The 17454-nt window shown below is 44.3% G+C and overlaps 1 protein-coding gene across 1 annotated transcript in view; it reads left to right on the plus strand.

Annotated features, from left to right (window-relative positions):
• Ube2e2 (ubiquitin conjugating enzyme E2 E2) overlaps positions 1 to 17454 on the plus strand; it is a 270161-nt gene that overhangs the window by 237580 nt on the left and 15127 nt on the right. The window contains exon 4 of the mRNA XM_032917744.1: positions 4934 to 5081. Within this exon, the coding sequence (XP_032773635.1) occupies positions 4934 to 5081 (148 nt within the window). The remainder of the gene's footprint in view (positions 1 to 4933; positions 5082 to 17454) is intronic.

Raw genomic sequence — 17454 nt, forward strand, 5'->3', positions numbered from 1 at the left:
CGAGGTCCTGGAGAGTGACAAGTTTTAATAAGAAGGCTAGCTATTGATCATTGATTTAACCCCACAGGCCTAGGCAGTAACCTGGTGGTCAGGGTTCAGCTCCTGACCTACACAGCTCATGGAGGTAGGGGTCACCCGGGAACATCACACCCCTCCCCCACACCTGTGCTCTCTTCAGTGTGGCCTTTGACCCACGTCCTCTGCAGTGCCATTTATGACATGGCAGGGGTGTGGGCACAGACTTGCTGGAGTTCCACAAGCTACAGACGCAGGTGAATAGCCTGGAAAGGAACTGGGAAAGACTCCAGCTGTAGGTAGTTGGTTCTGAGTTCTGCAGGCCCAGACCAGAGAGTGAAGTCCGAGGTAGAGGGCAGTCCTATGAAGGACTCTTTAAGCTATGGCATTTGACTTCCCTTCAAGGGTAGGTTGTCAAAGCTGAATTAACCCAGCTGTTGTCAAATGATTTTTTGTGAGGGGTAATTGTCACCTCACATGTAATCATAGAAATATTCTGTATTTTGTGTGAGTGGGGAAAACAGAGGGTTTCTTTGCTTTTTATTTTATTTTGTCTTCTGAACATCCAGATGTCCTTTACTTAGTAAGCGGTTGTGATTGTCTGAGTTAGCATGGCCATATAGGCTCATATGTTTATATGCTTAGTCCCCCACCTCCAACCCCACCCCTGCTTATGAATTGTTTGGAAGGATTATTAGAGGCGTGGTCTTGTTGTCTCTGGGAATGTGCTTTAAGGTTTCTAAAGCTCATGCCAGGCCTTTTGCCTCTAGATTAGAATATAAAGCTCTCAGCCATGTTGCCACCAGGTGGGTGTCTGGTCATAGGGTCGTAGGGCAGCCCCAGGACACTGCTCTGAGGGTGGGGAAGCACAATCTGGGGCATAGGACACAGCCGGAACTGACTGTTGGGGGGGTGTCCCCTGGCCTGTGGGCCTGCAAGAAGGCCAGGGTCATCTGGTTTTCAAGCTCTTGGGCGTCCGTCCAGGTGCCACTGGAAGCCCCGGAAGAGCTGAGAACAGAGTGGGGGCCGGCGGGGCTGGATCTGGCCTGGGGAAGGAGGGGTGGGTTCCGGCTGGTCCCACAGGGATAGTCCTTTGGCTTGACAGGCAGCAGGCTGTTTGGTGGTGGCAGTAGCTGAGAATAATGGGAAAACAGCTCTGTAGGAGAAGGCCTTCTCTGTGGCTCCCCATGGTAGATCCGGATGAAAAGAGGCAGCCCATGGTTTTAAGACATCTACTGTCGTGGCAGAAAGTGGATGAGTAAAACTGTACCCCACTTCTCAGAGTGGACCTAAGATTAAATGCCTTTTGCAGGGAGGAGTGTCTAGGAAGGGAAGCTTCATTGACTAAGCCTCCAGGCCTTTAGGTACCTCATTATAATGGAGATCTGTCTTGAGCCTATGTGACCTGTGGTCACCTCCTCTACCTGTGGAGGACGTTGCCCTTACATGACTGATGGTCACAAAGCTATGGAGGGCCACGGCTAGTGACTGGGCCTGGTTTCCTGGGAGTCGGGTGAAATGCCTACTACCATCCCGTTCAGGGCCACTGGGGTTTCAAGCCTCTGCTCAACCGGGAACCAGGGTGCTTTTCACTGTCCCACACTACTCAGCAATAGAAAATAAATTATTGGGACATGCAGCCATGTGGTGACTCTCAGGATTATTGAGTGAATGGAGCAGTTTGAAAGGTTCAGTGCTGCGTAATTCCATTGTCAAAGTATTCTGGCCACAAGAAAGAGAGCTGTGATAGCCAGGAATTAAAGAACTAAGGGAAGACAGTTCCTGTTCATATCAAAAGGCTGCACATTCTGTCACCATGCCCAGGACTCAGGGACCGTGAAGGAAGACAGGGTGGGAAGAGTGTGGGAGGTGATGTGAGATTCTGTGTTCTGAATATGACTTGCATTTGCAGTCATGAACAAGACCTACACTGCCAACCCAACAGGATAGCCGACACTCCAGCTGGCTGCTGGCACTAGGCTCAGGGCTTACAAGAAACAAAATGACAGGCTATGAGTGTGGGACGGAGATGTGTTGGGAAATTTTCACAGGACAGTGGGAGGGGATATGACCCAGATATATTATATGAATGTATAAAATTGTCAGAGTACATTTTTAAAAGCTAGTACTAAGTATTTATGATAGTCTCCTTCTATATCTTAACTGTGGAGATATACACATGAGTACACCTAGAAGTAAATGTAAGTATAAGGTAAAGGTAAGACCAGGAGTCAGAGGACTACGTCAATGCCTGTTTTGCAGCACAGGACACTTCTGCAGCATACGCAATGGTAAGAAGCTGGCAAAGAACATGTGTGGTCTCTCGGTGTTGTTTCTTACAGTAGAATTTACAAGCATCTCAGAAATACAGGCAGAGTGTGGAGAGCAGAGGCTCCAGGGCTGCGGGTAGCAGCCTCAGTTTCCTCGACTTTGCAATGGGTCCATACTTGCCTCGCTGACTTACTGTGAGAACTAACGTGGAGTAAGTAGTCAGTTCCTGATAGGGTGTTCTCCATGTCACGTGTGCATGAGCCACTCTTCGTTCACAATGACTATAATAAACATTAATCCTGCAGTCTAACACTCAGGCGGAGCAGGCTGGCCTCTCCTCGGGTTCGTAGTAACCATGGGTGTTCGGTGCTCACTGACTTCTGTCATCTCATTATTCTTTTGTGCCTTTTATTCCCTCGTTCTATCTTTCTAGGTCAGATACTTGGTTCATTTTTTAGTGAGTGTCTCACTTTCTAACATACACATTTCAAATGGTGTGTGTCTACTTAACTGTTGTTTGGACTAGAGAGACAGAGTTTTATATTGCCAGCCCAACATCTGCATTCTCCTGTCGCTGAGTCTAGTGGGGGTGGGTGGGTTTGACTTTAGTCAGAGAGCTACTTGCGTCTTGGTCTTGGTGGCGTAGCTCGTAACCAAGCAGTGAGAAGCTGGAACAGACAGCAATAGTTTGAGGCCAGCCTCGGCTACACAACTAGATTCTTTTTCAAAAGCAGAAAGAAACCAGAAAAGGGAATTATTTGCAAATACGGTTTCCAGTTTCTAAACATGACCAGGGTGCAGGGGACTCTTTCCTGTGTAGGTTCTGACCTGACGTTATGTTCTTTGGAAGACCGTGGGTTTGCTCTATACCTCAGCATATAGCGGTGCTCGCAGGTGTTTCTTATGTGATTGACAGGATTATGTGTTCTTTAATTGTCAAATGTAGTGTTTGTCATCATTCAGTCCCTTGATTTTACTTGTGGTTTAAATTTTCAGGATCCCTACCAATATTTGGTCTGGTTGACCTAGCAATTATATAGTGAAAGTGAAAGTTTCCTCTGTGATCATAAATATGTCATTTCCTCATTATCTGTCAGTGTTCACTACAACCGATGCCAAATTGTTAATTTCCTGATACATTCTGTGTGTGCGTGTGTCTGTGTGTGTGTGTCTGTGTGTGTGTCTGTGTGTGTGTATGAGTGAGTGTGTGCGTGTGTAGAATCTGTTCACAATGAGAGTTAATGCTTCTCCCAGTCCTGAACTCTGGCTTTCACCATCAGTTCCCTTGCTCTCTCTCTAGGCATCCACTTCCTGAAAGATGCATCACTGGGCTTTCCTGATTGAGGTACAGGCTCTGGGTTTTAACCCCTAGCCACATCCAGGCCTGAGATCTCATCTGCCTTCTCTGTGACAGTATCAAAAGGAAAGCTTTCACTCTCTGAAGCCTGTCTGTCATCCTTCCTCCCCTTCCTGGTCCCCAAACCTACCCCAGCACAGGTGCTGGCTACTTATCGCTGACTCACAGCTCATTCAGCTGTGTTTTGAAGAAGGTTGTTCTACTCTCTTCAGGGCTTCTGGACATTTGAGGCCTGTGTTGTGGAGTGGCCTGACAGCGCTGGCTTCTGCCCTGGCTGAGGACAGGGTGTGCTGTAAAGCAGCCATTGCTCAGCCTTCCTGGAATGTGGCAGCATGCAGATTACATCAGCTCCTAATCTTTGAGTGGATATTGGATCCCTGATCAAGTGGTAGATTCCACAGAATGATGTCCGTCACGTGTGTTTTTCCTGGTTCTGAGCCATGATAGTTCAGCATGCCAACAACTGGTTCTTAGAACACCAAGAATTATTTCTAAATTGGAGAAGTACAAATTTATAGTCATAAATAATAAGTAGCATTTAAATCTTACTGCTGCTTAGCTAAGACTAAGCTGGATTGTTTTCAATATTAAAGATTTCTTCTAAGATTTTTCTTTTATTTAATTATATATGTCTAAATATTATATCTGCATACCTGTGTACCTGGTGCCTCAGAGACCAGAAAAGAGCATTGGATCTCCTAGCCCCAGAGTTGCTGTCAGCTGTAAGTCGCTATGCCAGTCAGTGCTGAGAACCAAGCCTGGGCCCTCTGCAAGAACAGCGGCATCTTAACCACTGAGTCCCATTCCTCCGTAGAAGGGTTTTTATGTCATCACTTTCCAAATTATATGTAAGACAAGGACAATAGTAATCTTACTGTTAAAGGAAAAAAACTATTATTACTAGCACACTTAAAATATAAAATTCAATAAGAAATAGGTGTGTAAATTATGATTATAGTAAGGTAATGCAGTTAAACAGTAGCAAATACAGTGATAACATACACTTGTATAAAAAAGGCACGTGACGTGTTTGCATATTTTCACTCATGTTTTAAAACCATATTAAAGAGCATTTATTTTTGCATTACTGGTAATTATATTTGATTTCTGGTTGGGGATCTTCTAAATGTAAAAAGTAAAGCAACTGAAATCCACCAAATTTTTAAAAAATATTCCACGAGTCCAGCCCATTTCCTGCTCATGCTCCTCAGGTACGCCCAGGGCTCGTCCCCAGAAGTCCTGGGTTCTGTTTTGCTGTGTGTGTTCCAGCGACTTTGTGTTTTCTCCTAGGTCACCTTCCGAACGAGAATCTATCACTGTAATATCAACAGCCAGGGCGTGATCTGCCTGGACATCCTCAAGGACAACTGGAGTCCGGCCCTGACCATCTCTAAAGTCCTCCTGTCCATCTGCTCACTACTTACAGACTGCAACCCTGGTGAGTGCCCTGGGCCTGGTACCAGGTCAGAGCAGGCCTTGGAACCTGTTCCCGCTGCTAGCTATGTACTCTGCTTCTCATGACTTGATTTTAGCTTTCTATACTACGTGACTGTTGCTTTCTTTTATCTTTTTAAACCTATTATTTACCCAAAAGTCTTAAAAGATAATGTGATAAAAATTAATGAATAATCATTTTAAATGAGAGTATGTATTTTTAGAATGCATTAAATTCTCCTGCCAAATAATGATAAAAATTCAAATTGAATAGCTTAATCTTTAATTAGATACCAGTAGACATGTTAATTTGAGAAATGTGGGCTATTAAAACCTTATGACAGCCAAGGCGACACTGCACAGATGCGACTTTCAGCGAAGAAACAGCCGGCAACCTGGTAAGCTCTTAGCAAAAGCTGGTGCCCTGAATCAGGAAGTTGGGGTTCCCAGAAAGCCGGTGTGCCCCACTGCTCTGCTCAGCGCTCAGCCTCAGCCCTGTGCCTCCTTCTGCATATGATCGTGTGCGTCTGATGACTCTCTCTTAGCTACAGGACAAACCAACTGTGAATCTTCCTCATCCTTGGGCTGACTCTGGAGACACAGAGACCCCAGAGTAGTCTGTGTTCATGTTCCCCATGGAACTTGCTTTTCCTGGTATTTTGTGGAATCCCATCCCCCTTGGTAAAATCTTTTTAGTTAGTTCACCAGATAGTAAAGTCCACTTAGGTGACACTAAGTGTCTGCTGACTGTTGCTGTAGTATCAGTCCCTTCCGTCACGTGACGACGCTGTCTTTGTTCTTGCTTCTGTGTTGATGGTGTGTGGCCTGTCAGCCCAGCTTCGAGCACCTGCTTTCGGAAGAGGTATCCTGAGCTCATCTCTCAGCCACTCAGTGCTGAGGGAAAAGTGTTGGAAGTTTTACAGTTTAGTTCATTGGTATTGGGGCCCAGGAATCACCTCACAAAGTACACAAGCACTGATCTCAGTCAGACAGGGATAGTTGATTGAGCATACGCCCCGGGATTGGTTGACCAGGGCCATGGTCCAGATTCAACAACTGACCATGACCCCGAGTTAAGATCCTACAGGGTTTTAAGCTCGGAATCCACACACACCTGTGTCAAGTCAGTTCACCATCCAGGATTTAGGGGTAGGGACTTCCTTAGGAGCACGGCTTTGTAATACACTCATCCTGCTCCCGTTGGTTGGGGTGTTCAGCCGTGGCAGGGGACTTGCCTTGTCTAACATTCGTGTCCTAACTTGTCTACCAGGATAGGACTTGTCTAACATTCGTGTCTTAACTCGCCAATCAGGATGTCAGTTCCCAGGGCTGCCTTGAGGTCTTAAACTTTACTTGACACCACTCAAAAGGCAAGTCGTATTCCAAATAGTTCCTCATTTTGGTGCAGGTGTCTCTTTCATATCGAAGCTGTCCCAGGGGCAGCTTATACCATAGAAGCTTATACACGGGTGCAGGAAGACCTGTAGGTGGCTGGTTTGGGTCCAAGCTAATTGTGGGTAACTATACAAGATAGTTCTACTGATTTCGATCATGACTGGTTTCCAAGGATGCAGAACATCACAAAATATGTAGTCAATCCTGGCAATAGAAAGATTTTCAGTAACAGCAGAGATACATGGGAAAATGTCCTTATAAGGGCAGGCTAGCCAGGAAATTGTTACCTAGGCCTTAATATTTTACCTACGTCCCAACAATTGATTGGGCTTTCTTATTAGGATGGTCTTCCTATTAGAACTTGTAAGGGGCTAGAGAGGTGACACTTGCTCTTGCAGATGACTCAGGTTGCTCTCCCAGTCCCCACTGCACAACTCCCATCCAGCTGTAACTGCAGAGGATCTGATGACCCAGCCAGGCATTTACATACAAGCAAACACACACACACAAGAGTAAAAATAAATAAACATTAAAATATTTTCCCAAGTGGAGCGTTAGTGTCACTTGTGTCTCTTGCTTTGGGGACTTAGGGTCAGCTGGGTTCGGCTCTGTCAATGACTTACTCTGTGGTCTGGTGTGTGTGGACACAGACACGGTAGCTTCCTACCCTGGCTTGACCTTGTGCTTGGCTGTTTCCTCTGCGTGAAAATCCAGGCAGAGATTAGCTGTTGGTACGTGGATTTTATTGCTCACCCTGGAGCAAATCTTTCCAATTCTGTCAGTTTGGAAGTTGCCTGCATTAAAAGCTTTTACATCTGAACTGAGTGTTAAGATTCTCCTGCCTTTTACCAGGCACTCTGCTGGAGTTTTCCTCCTAGTAACCACCATTTATGTATTTTTAGTTCCTTTTATTATTTTATTTTGTTTGTTTTATTTTAGTTCTAGGAATGGAGCCAGCGTGCTTGCCAACAATAACTTGCTGTCAGCGTTGGGCAACCCAGATCCCCAAGTGCTGACTCATACACTGCCCCATACTGAAGCCCTCTCTGCTACAACCAGTGTCTTAGATGTTTTTCCTCCTCCAAATTATCTAAACCTTTTGTGTCTGAAGTTCATTAAGGAATTGGGCAAAAGTATCAAAGCTGTGCATCTGGCCACTGTTAGTGGAAGACCCAGAGACACAAACAGTGAGAATTTTTAGTGCAACTTGCTTACAATCCCTGAACGTGGGGGCTGAGGCAGGGGGATTGTCAGTTTGCAGCTAGCCTAAGCTACATAATGAGCCTATGCTGGGGGCAAATAACGAAAAGGAAAGGAGCAACTGGAAAGGAGACCCAGATCCTCAGTATAAACAAAGGCCAGAGCTCGCTCTGTCTGTCTCCTCAGAGCTGCTCTTGGGGCAGCTCCCTCAAACTGGCCTGCCTGAGGCTGCCTGAGGCTGCCTGAGGCGGGGAGCGCATCTGGGTTGGATCTTAGTGGACATGTTCACTATTACTCTTTAAGGGAAGGTAATTAAGGATGGTGCTGATTTCAGACCCTGAGTTGTTAATTCTTCCCATGCTCGGGATTAAAGAACTTTCTTTCTTAAGTAACAGGAAAGAATTGTGTGTTTTAAGTCAGGATCTGTTTTTCTTAATTAACAAATCTAAGTTAGCTATTTTTTCCACGTTTGACTCTGACCATCCGATAGCGTGGCCCTGTTTTGAACATTCCACAGTCCTACACGGCCATCCTTTGGTGTACATATAATTTGTAATAGAATTCCTCCTTTCCTCCGGCTCCTTCCACACTTTTTAGGTAGTTTTTGTTTCTGCTGTCACTGTTTCTCTGAGCAGATGTGTTTTGTTGTAAGTTATTTGACTGTTGCATAGCAAGTGAACTGTATACACACAGACTAAACAAACGTTTAGCTTATAGGCTCAAAAACCCATGACATCACCTCCCTGCCCCCAGCATTTGGATTTACTAACAGCTGGAGGTGTCCAGCCTTTTGATATTTACAACGACACCTGTCATCTGCAAGGTTCAGGCCCTGAGAACCACACTTTGTATGTTTTAAGTCTCACAAGCACGCAAACACAACATGCAGTCTCCTGGGTTGGGGAGATGGCTCTGCTGTTAATAATGCCTGCTGCTTTTCTGGAGGACCCATGTTCAGTTCCCAGCACCCTGATAGGGTGGCTCCCAACCACCTGTAATCCAGCTTAAGGAGATCTGATGGCCTCTGAGAGCATCTGCACGAGCATGAATACATTCTCTCTTTCTCCCTCTCTACTCTTCCTCTCATACACACATACAGACAAATAAAAAGGAGTTACACAAATCTTTTTTAATACCCATGTTTGGAGTATGCTTAGGGCTTTATTCTGGGCAGTGTACATGGCCACTCTTGGCTGCAGATGGCCCCATGGTTTAGACTCAGTGACATCCCTCAAGAGTGATAACAGCTGTCAGGTTATATGGACTGCCCTTTTGTCTGTCCCAGTGTAACTTATCATCCTATGTCCAGTTCTTGAGCCACATAAACAGAAAGGTGTAGGATGCCATACACAGGCTAGGTTTGCCATGCGCCCCTGGATGGAGCCTCTGGAAGCGCTCTGGAGTGCACAGCCAGGGCGGCTTACTGGTGGGGCCAGTGCTTAACAAGTACAGGCATGGGACTGAGTGCCAGCACCAAAGCAACACACAGAGAAAGTCAGAATAAATCGTGAGCTTAGTGCCACACACCTGCAGGCAGAGACAGGAGGATCACTGCAAAAAGGAAAGAAGTAAGATACATTACACGCGAATGCAGTTACTGCGGAGCTTGTGCTTGCCACTTCCAAGGCTCTAATGCTTGTGGTTGCCCCTTCCAAGGCTCTAAATGCCATCTCTCGTTAATTCTGTCTCCCTTAAGTCCATACTGCCCTGTGGTTTCTTGTTGGTGGAAGATGAAGTCCACTAGTGGAAGGGACTGTCAGAAATGCCTGTAGGCGGCTAGTAATACTGTAGCGGGAGCTTTTGCTTCATATCAGGTTACAATCTGCTAAGGGTGCACTAAAAGGATTTCCCAAGCCTAGGGGCCGTAAGTCCTGAGCCCCTCGTATTGAACTGCGGGGCCTCTTCTCATAAGTACAGTGCCTCTGAGGCCACCACATCCCCATCTCCCTCAGCCTTCCTGAGGGAGGGGTGTGTGTGTGTGTGTGTGTGTGTGTGTGTGTGTGTGTGTGTGTGTGTGTGTGGCGGGACACCGGTTAGACTGTCTAATAAATGCCTGCTTCCCCAGACTGACTCTTCAGAGCCGTTGCCCTGGTGGATTTGCTATTGCATATAGTCCATGGTTTCATACCTGGTGTCTGATGTCCTCAGGGCCTGGGTATGAGAACAGAAAAAAAGATAGCACCGTTCATTCAGCCTGAAGGGCTATGACCATGGCAGTGTGGCAGCTGATCCTTACATTCTCAGTGTGGCCTGTCCAGTGCTGCCTCTCTCTCTCTCTCTCTCTCTCTCTCTCTCTCTCTCTCTCTCTCTCTCTCTCTCTGAACCATGTCCTTGTACAGGAAAGGTGATATGGCAGGTGGAGCACTACTTGCTTACCTGGTGTGACCTCTCTGCTCTGCTTTTCTTACCTGCTCCTCTGTGACCCGCACCACAAGTCCAGAGGCCTCCTCACTTCTAAGATTTATTTATTGTAAGTACTCTGTTGCTGTCTTCAGACACACCAGAAGAGGGCATCAGATCCCATTACAGATGGTTGTGAGCCACCATGTGGTTACTGGGAATTGAACTCAGGAACTCTGGAAGAGCAGTCAGTGCTCTTAACCACTGAGCCATCCCTCCAGCCTGCCTCCTCACTTCTTAATCAGTAACGTAGCTCGGAATGTATGTAACCAGTCAATAGCGCACGATCTACCTCCCCTCCAGACCAAGTGCTCGCCACCTCGAGCCCGATGTGTGACTGTCCCTTGCTAGGGACCCCTGGGCTGTGGCCCGTGATTGAGCAGGGAACAACAGTGCCTCTGGCAGGACAGCTTACGGCACCTTGCAGAGCTCTGCCCTTCTGCCTCTTCTCCGTCTGCCCCCCCCAGCCCTCCCCACTTCTGTGGCCTACCCCCCTACCTCCTCCTCTTCTCTGCTCTTCGCCTTCCCGATACCCTGCACTTCTCATTCACAGTGTACCAATTTCTCCTCCACATTTACTTTCTCTCCTCTTTTCGTGCACAGAAAAATGGTTAAGAAACAAATGAAAGAAAGGATGAACTTCAGCTGTGTGTGTGTGTGTGTGTGTGTGTGTGTGTGTGTGTGTGTGTGTGTGTGTGTGTAATGTCTATGAGTGTTTTTCTGCATGTATGTCTACGTACTACATGTATTCCTTGTGCCATGGTCAGAAAAGGGTGCTGGGTGTCGGATCCCATGGGACTGGAGTTACAGACAGTTGTAAACTGTCGGGTGGATGCTGGGAATTGAACCCTTTCCTCTGGAGGAGCATTCAGTGCTCCTAACCATTGAGCCATCTAGCCAGACTTTTATTTTTGACACAGGCCCAGTGAGTCTGGATATCTGCATACCTGTTTTAGCTAGACCAGCTGATCGGCAAGCCCTGGAGTCCCCCATCTCCTGCCCTACCCTCAGCACTGGGGCTATAGGTCTCAGAAGTGGTGTCCAGCTTGGATGCAGGTGAAAGGATCAGAGCTCGGTCTCTGCTCTTGTACAGCAAACTCTTCAACACTGAGCCGTCTCTCCAGACCCCCGTGCCCCTGCTTATTCAGGAGAGCGTTAGTCATTGACGGGACTTTGGCTATCTCAAGCATGTCCAGCATGGCTCTGACAGGCCTTGCCTTTCTCTCCCATTCCCCTGCCTTTCTAAGAACCATAAGATTACATTTATAAAGCTAGCCACCAAGGTCTATTCTCTTATTTGGCCACTTCTTCCTCCTGAGGCTGACTACCAAGGTCCAGATCTCAAAGTATGGAAGTTCAGCAGTCAACAGCACACTTTGGCTCGCCTAATTAACATGACCAATCAAAATTAAACACCCCATCCTATCACAGAGTTCCCCTTGGGCCTTTATAAACTGTCATTTGCCTATGGGCATATTGTCTCCTTTCTCCACAAGGGCAATCTTTGACCTACTCTGGGACAAATACCTCTCCCCTCCCTCCCTTGTTCCCTTCCCCTTCTACCTTATCCTCTCTCTCCTGTCTTTGTCTCGTATCCGCTGCCCTCCATCCCTGTGGGGCAAATAAACCTCCTTTATGTGAGAACTTGGTCTTGGGCGTCTTGGGCCTGTATGGTTTCTTACACTCAGTGAAGTGTGTGACAGCTACACATTGGCCAATACCCAGTAGGAAGTTACGCCTTTGAACTTGAGTGACAGAGCCGTGCCTTACAACGAGCACGTTTTTCACACTCTTTATTTTTCAAACATCATTGACATCTGAATGACTTTTGTTTTTATAAGTAACTGTGATGATATAGCAGGAATTACTTCTACATGTTCTATGGCTTTAAACGAGTGATTTCAAAAATAAATAGTAACTTTACTAGATAAAGTAACAAAAATTTCATTTTAAAATCTACTTCACACCAAAGAAAAAACATCCAGTGTAGTTCATACTTACTTTCACTTTCATTTTTATAAATTTTAAGAACAGATAAGAGTGTGTACCTCGTGTAACAGATAAGAGTGTGTACCTGGTGTAACAGATAAGAGTGTGTACCTGGTGTAACAGATAAGAGTGTGTACCTGGTGTAACAGATAAGAGTGTGTACCTGGTGTAACAGATAAGAGTGTGAACCTAGTGTAACAGATAAGAGTGTGTACCTGGTGGGTTGGGGATTTGGCTCAGTGGTAGGCGCTTGCCTAGGAAAGCCAAAGGTCCTGGTTCGGTCCCCAGCCTGAAAAAAAAAAAAAAAAAAAGAAAAAAGAAAAAAAAAAAGAGTGTGTACCTGGTGTAACAGATAAGAGTGTGTACCTGGTGTAACAGATAAGAGTGTGAACCTGGTAACAGTAACAAATAAGAGTGTGTACCTCGTGTAACAGATAAGAGTGTGTACCTGGTGTAACAGATAAGAGTGTGTACCTCGTGTAACAGATAAGAGTGTGTACCTGGTGTAACAGATAAGAGTGTGAACCTCGTGTAACAGATAAGAGTGTGTACCTGGTGTAACAGATAAGAGTGTGTACCTGGTGTAACAGATAAGAGTGTGAACCTGGTGTAACAGATAAGAGTGTGAACCTCGTGTAACAGATAAGAGTGTGTACCTGGTGTAACAGATAAGAGTGTGTACCTGGTGTAACAGATAAGAGTGTGAACCTGGTGTAACAGATAAGAGTGTGTACCTCGTGTAACAGAACCGAGAGAGAGCCTGACTGCAGTCTCTTCCTCTGTGCAGCCTGTTAGCATTATGCTTTAATTGTTTCTTATATAAAACTGCAGCTTCCTTTACTCTGCATACTTGTGTAGTGTGCACACTCTCCTGTTCACCACCCACCCACTCCCTCTGTCAGGCTTTCCTCATCCCGCACCAGACTGGGCGCTCCATACTTCTGCAGACACTGGAGACCCTCGCCGTCTGAGTCGGCACATACTTCCTTCATGCCACGTCAGGGAGTGTGAACATGGAGCACCCTGGTCTAAGTCAGCAATGCCATGCACCCGATGCCGTCATCGCTGTGGCACTCTGAGTCTCCAGAGCACAGAGAGCAGGGTCTCATACTGATATGCAGTGTAAGGTGTTTTTATTGCCTGACTCTAAGCTGCTGCCCTGATATTCTCTGCATCCATGCCTGACTTGTCTGAAATGCATTGTGACTTGCCCCTTGTATGTGCTTTTTCCGAGAACCTTGTAATTCCCCTCATATCACATGATGTCACACAGATGAGCCCAACACAGGGTTAAAACTCACCATTTAAAAGAATGAAGTGAAGGAAGCCAGCCTTACACTTGGAAGCTGTTGGGAAATTAGAGTTCTGACCTGCCTCACACTAACCAGCTGCTGACTTGCATAGACAGATGTGCCCATTTATGAGTAGATGCCTGTAGTCCTGAGCCCTCCAGGATCACTGGGTGAAAATACGTGGTACATGTAGACCTCAGTAAACACTTTGAAAGCTCAAGGAAGTATCAGTGAATTCAACAGAAATGTATTCAACAGAAAGCCCATCCTAGCTGTGGGAGATTAGATGAACAGGTCTTTGAAATGCTTAAAACGACAATTTTGTTGTCTTCATACTGTCTTCAAACAACTTTTTCCTAGATTTATAAGTATGCAGTTCTCATGTGCGATGGATTTTATTGTCTATAAGGAAAAGGAGTAGAAAAACATTCATTAAAAAAATGATTTGATTGTTACATTGTGCTTTTGACTTGTAAGCTTGTATTCTGGGTCATTTAAATATGCAAGATGATCCTATCAACTAAAAATTAATTAAAATCTGCTTTCCTATTTCCAGCGCCACAATAAGCAAACCATCTCCTCATGCAATTCCCTCTGACTACACTGAGCATTCAAAAGAAGCTTATTTCAAACACAAGCCTGTATACCCCCCTACTGTATTGTTGTTGTTAGCTTCTATAGAATATGTGTTCTAGGTCTAAAAGACAAAATACGTCAGACTAAATGGCTAGGGATACAGTTCTGGTGTAATGCCTGCCTAGCAGAATCAAGACCCTGGACACACTGACCCAGGAGCAGTCTGGGACAGAACCCTTCTGGTTTCTGCCTGGAACCAAAGCTGACCACAGCTCTCTGTACCCAGATACCACTGGGAGAAAGCTGGTCTCCAGGAGTACTTACATATAGGCTAACAGGAGGGTCAAGCCACTGTCAGAGACAGCAAGACCAGCTAACACCACAGACAACCAAATGGCAAAAGACAAGCTCAGGAAACTAAGCAACAGAAACCAAGACTCCTTGGCATCATCAGAACCCAGTTCTCCCACCAAAGCAAATATTGGATGTCCCAACACACTGGAAAAGCAAGGTGTGCATTTAAAATCACATCTCATGATGATGATAGAGGACATTAAGAAAGACAAAATAAGTCCCTTAAAGAAAAACAGGACAACACAGGTAAACAAGTAAAGGCCCTTAAAGAAGAAACGAAAATCCCTTAAACAATCGCAGGAAAACACAACCAAACAGGTGAAGGAATTGAACCTCCGGGATCTAAAAACTGAAATAGAAACAATAAAGAAATCACAAAGGGAGACACCCCTGGATATAAAAAACTTAGGAAAGAGATCAGGAGTCATAGATGCAAGCATCATCAACAGAATACAAGAGATAGAAGATAATCTCAGGGACAGACGATACCATAGAAAATGTTGACACAACAGTGAAAGAAAATGTAAAACACAAAAAGCTCCTAAACCCAAACATCCAGTAAATCCAGGACACAATGAGAAGATCAAAGATAAGGATAATAGGTATAGAAGAGAGTGAAGACTCCCAACATAAAGGACCAGTAAATATCTTCAACAAAAATATAGAAGAAAACTTCCCTAACCTAAAGAAAGAGATGTCAACATTCAAGAAGCCTACAGAACTCAAAATAGATTGGACCAGAAAGGAAATTCTTCCCGTCACATAATAGACAAAACACCAAAGGTACAAAACAAAGAAAGAATAATAAAAGCAGTAAGGGAAAAAGGTCAAGTAACATATAAAGGCAGACCTATCAGAATCACACCAGACTTTTCGCCAGAAACTATGAAGGCCAGAAGATCCTGGACTGATGTCATACAGACCCTAAGAGAACACAAATGCCAGCCCAGGTTACTATATCCTGCAAAACTCTCAATTAACATAGATGGAGAAACCAAGATATTCCATGACAAAACCAAATTTACACAGTATCTTTCTACAAATCCATCCCTACAAAGGATGTTAAATGGGAAACTCCAACACAAGGAGAGAAACTATACCCTAGAAAAAGCAAGAAAGTAATATTCTTGCAACTAACGTAAAAGAAGAGATCCACACAAACATAATTCCACCTCTAACAACAAAATAACAGAAAAAACAATCACTATTCCTTAATATCTCTTAACATCAATGGATTCAATTCCCCAATAAAAAGACATAGACTAACAGACTGGATACATAAACAGAACTCAGTATTTGGATGCATACAGGAAGCACACCTCAGTGAAAAAGACATACACTACCTCAGAGTAAAAGACTGGAAAACCACTTTCCAAGCAAATGGTCCCAAGAAACAAGCTGTGGTAACCATTCTAATATCCAATAAAATCGACTTTCAACATTATCAAAAAAGATATGGAAGGATACTTCATATTCATCAAAGAAAAAGTCCACCAAGATGAACTCTCAATCCTGAATATCTATGCTCCAAATGCAAGGGCACCTACATTCATAAAAGAAACCTTACTAAAGCTCAAAGCCCACATCGTACCTTACACAATGATAGTGGAAGACTTCAACACCCCACACTCATCCTGGAAACTGAAACTAAACAGAGACATAGAGAAACTAACAGAAGTTATGAACTGAATGGATTTAACAATTATCTATAGAACATTTATTTCATCCTAAAACAAAAGGATATACCTTCTTCTCAGCACCTCATGTTACGTTTTCCAAAGTTGATCATATAATCGGTCATAAAACAGGCCTCAACAGATACAGGAAGATTGAAATAATCCCATGCATCCTATCAGATCACCACGGACTAAGGCTGATCTTCAACAACAACAAAAACGACAGAGAGCCCACATACACATGGAAATTGACCAGTGCTCTACTCATGATAAAGGAAGAAATAAAGAAAGAAATTAAAGACTTCTTAGAACTTAATGAAAATGAAGGCACAACATACCATTCAAACTTATGGGACACAATGAAAGCAGTGCTGAGAGGAAAACTCATAGCTCTGAGTGCCTGCAAAAAGAAACTGGAAAGAGCATATGTCAGCCGCTTGACAGCACACCTAAAAGCTCTAGAACAAAAGAAGCAAATACACCCAAGCGGAGTAGACAGCAGGAAATAATCAAACTCAGGGCTAAAATTGGCCAAGTAAAAACAAAAAGAACTATATAAAGATTAAACAAAAACAGGAGCTGGTTCTTTGAGAAAATAACAAGATAGATTAACCCTTAGCCAGACTAACCAGAGGACACAGAGACAGTATCCAAATTAATAAAATCAGAAATAACAACAAAAACTGAGGAAATTCAAAAAATAATCAGATCCTACTACAAAAGCCTATACTCAACAAAACTGGAAAATCTGGAGGAAATGGACAGTTTTCTAGACAGATACCAGGTAACAAAGTTAAATCAGGAACAGAAAAATCATTTAAACAACCCCATAACTCCTAAAGGAATAGAAGCAGTTATTAAAAGTCTCCCAACCAATAAAAGCCCAGGACCAGATGGCTTTAGTGGAGAATTCTATCAGACTTTCATAGAAGACCTAATACTAATACTGACCAAAAAATTTCAGAAAATATAAACAGAAGGAACACTACCCAATTTCTTCTATGAAGCCACAATTACACTTACACCTAAACTACACAAAGACCCAACAAAGAAAGAGAACTTCAGACCAATTTTTCTTATGAATATCGATGCAAAAATACTCCAAGAACACATCAAAATGATCATCCATCATGACCAAGTAAGCTTCACTCCAGGGAAGCAGGGATGATTCAATATATGGAAATCCATCAAGATAATCCACTATGTAAACAAACCCAAAGAAGAAAAAAAAATGCACGATCATCTCACTAGATGCTGAGAAAGCATTTGACAAAATTCAACACCCTTCAGGGAAAAAGTCTTGGAAAGATCAGGAATCCAAGGCCCATACCTAAACACAGTAAGAGCCATATACAGCAGACCAGTAGCCAACACCAAACTAAATGGAGAGAAACTTGAAGCAATCCCACTAAAATCAGGGACTAGACAAGGCTGCCCACTCTCTCCCTACTTATTCAATATAGTACTTGAAGTCCTAGCCAGAGCAATCAGACAA

This window comes from Rattus rattus, chromosome 12, assembly GCF_011064425.1.
Source record: "Rattus rattus isolate New Zealand chromosome 12, Rrattus_CSIRO_v1, whole genome shotgun sequence".
Lineage (NCBI taxonomy): Eukaryota > Metazoa > Chordata > Mammalia > Rodentia > Muridae > Rattus > Rattus rattus.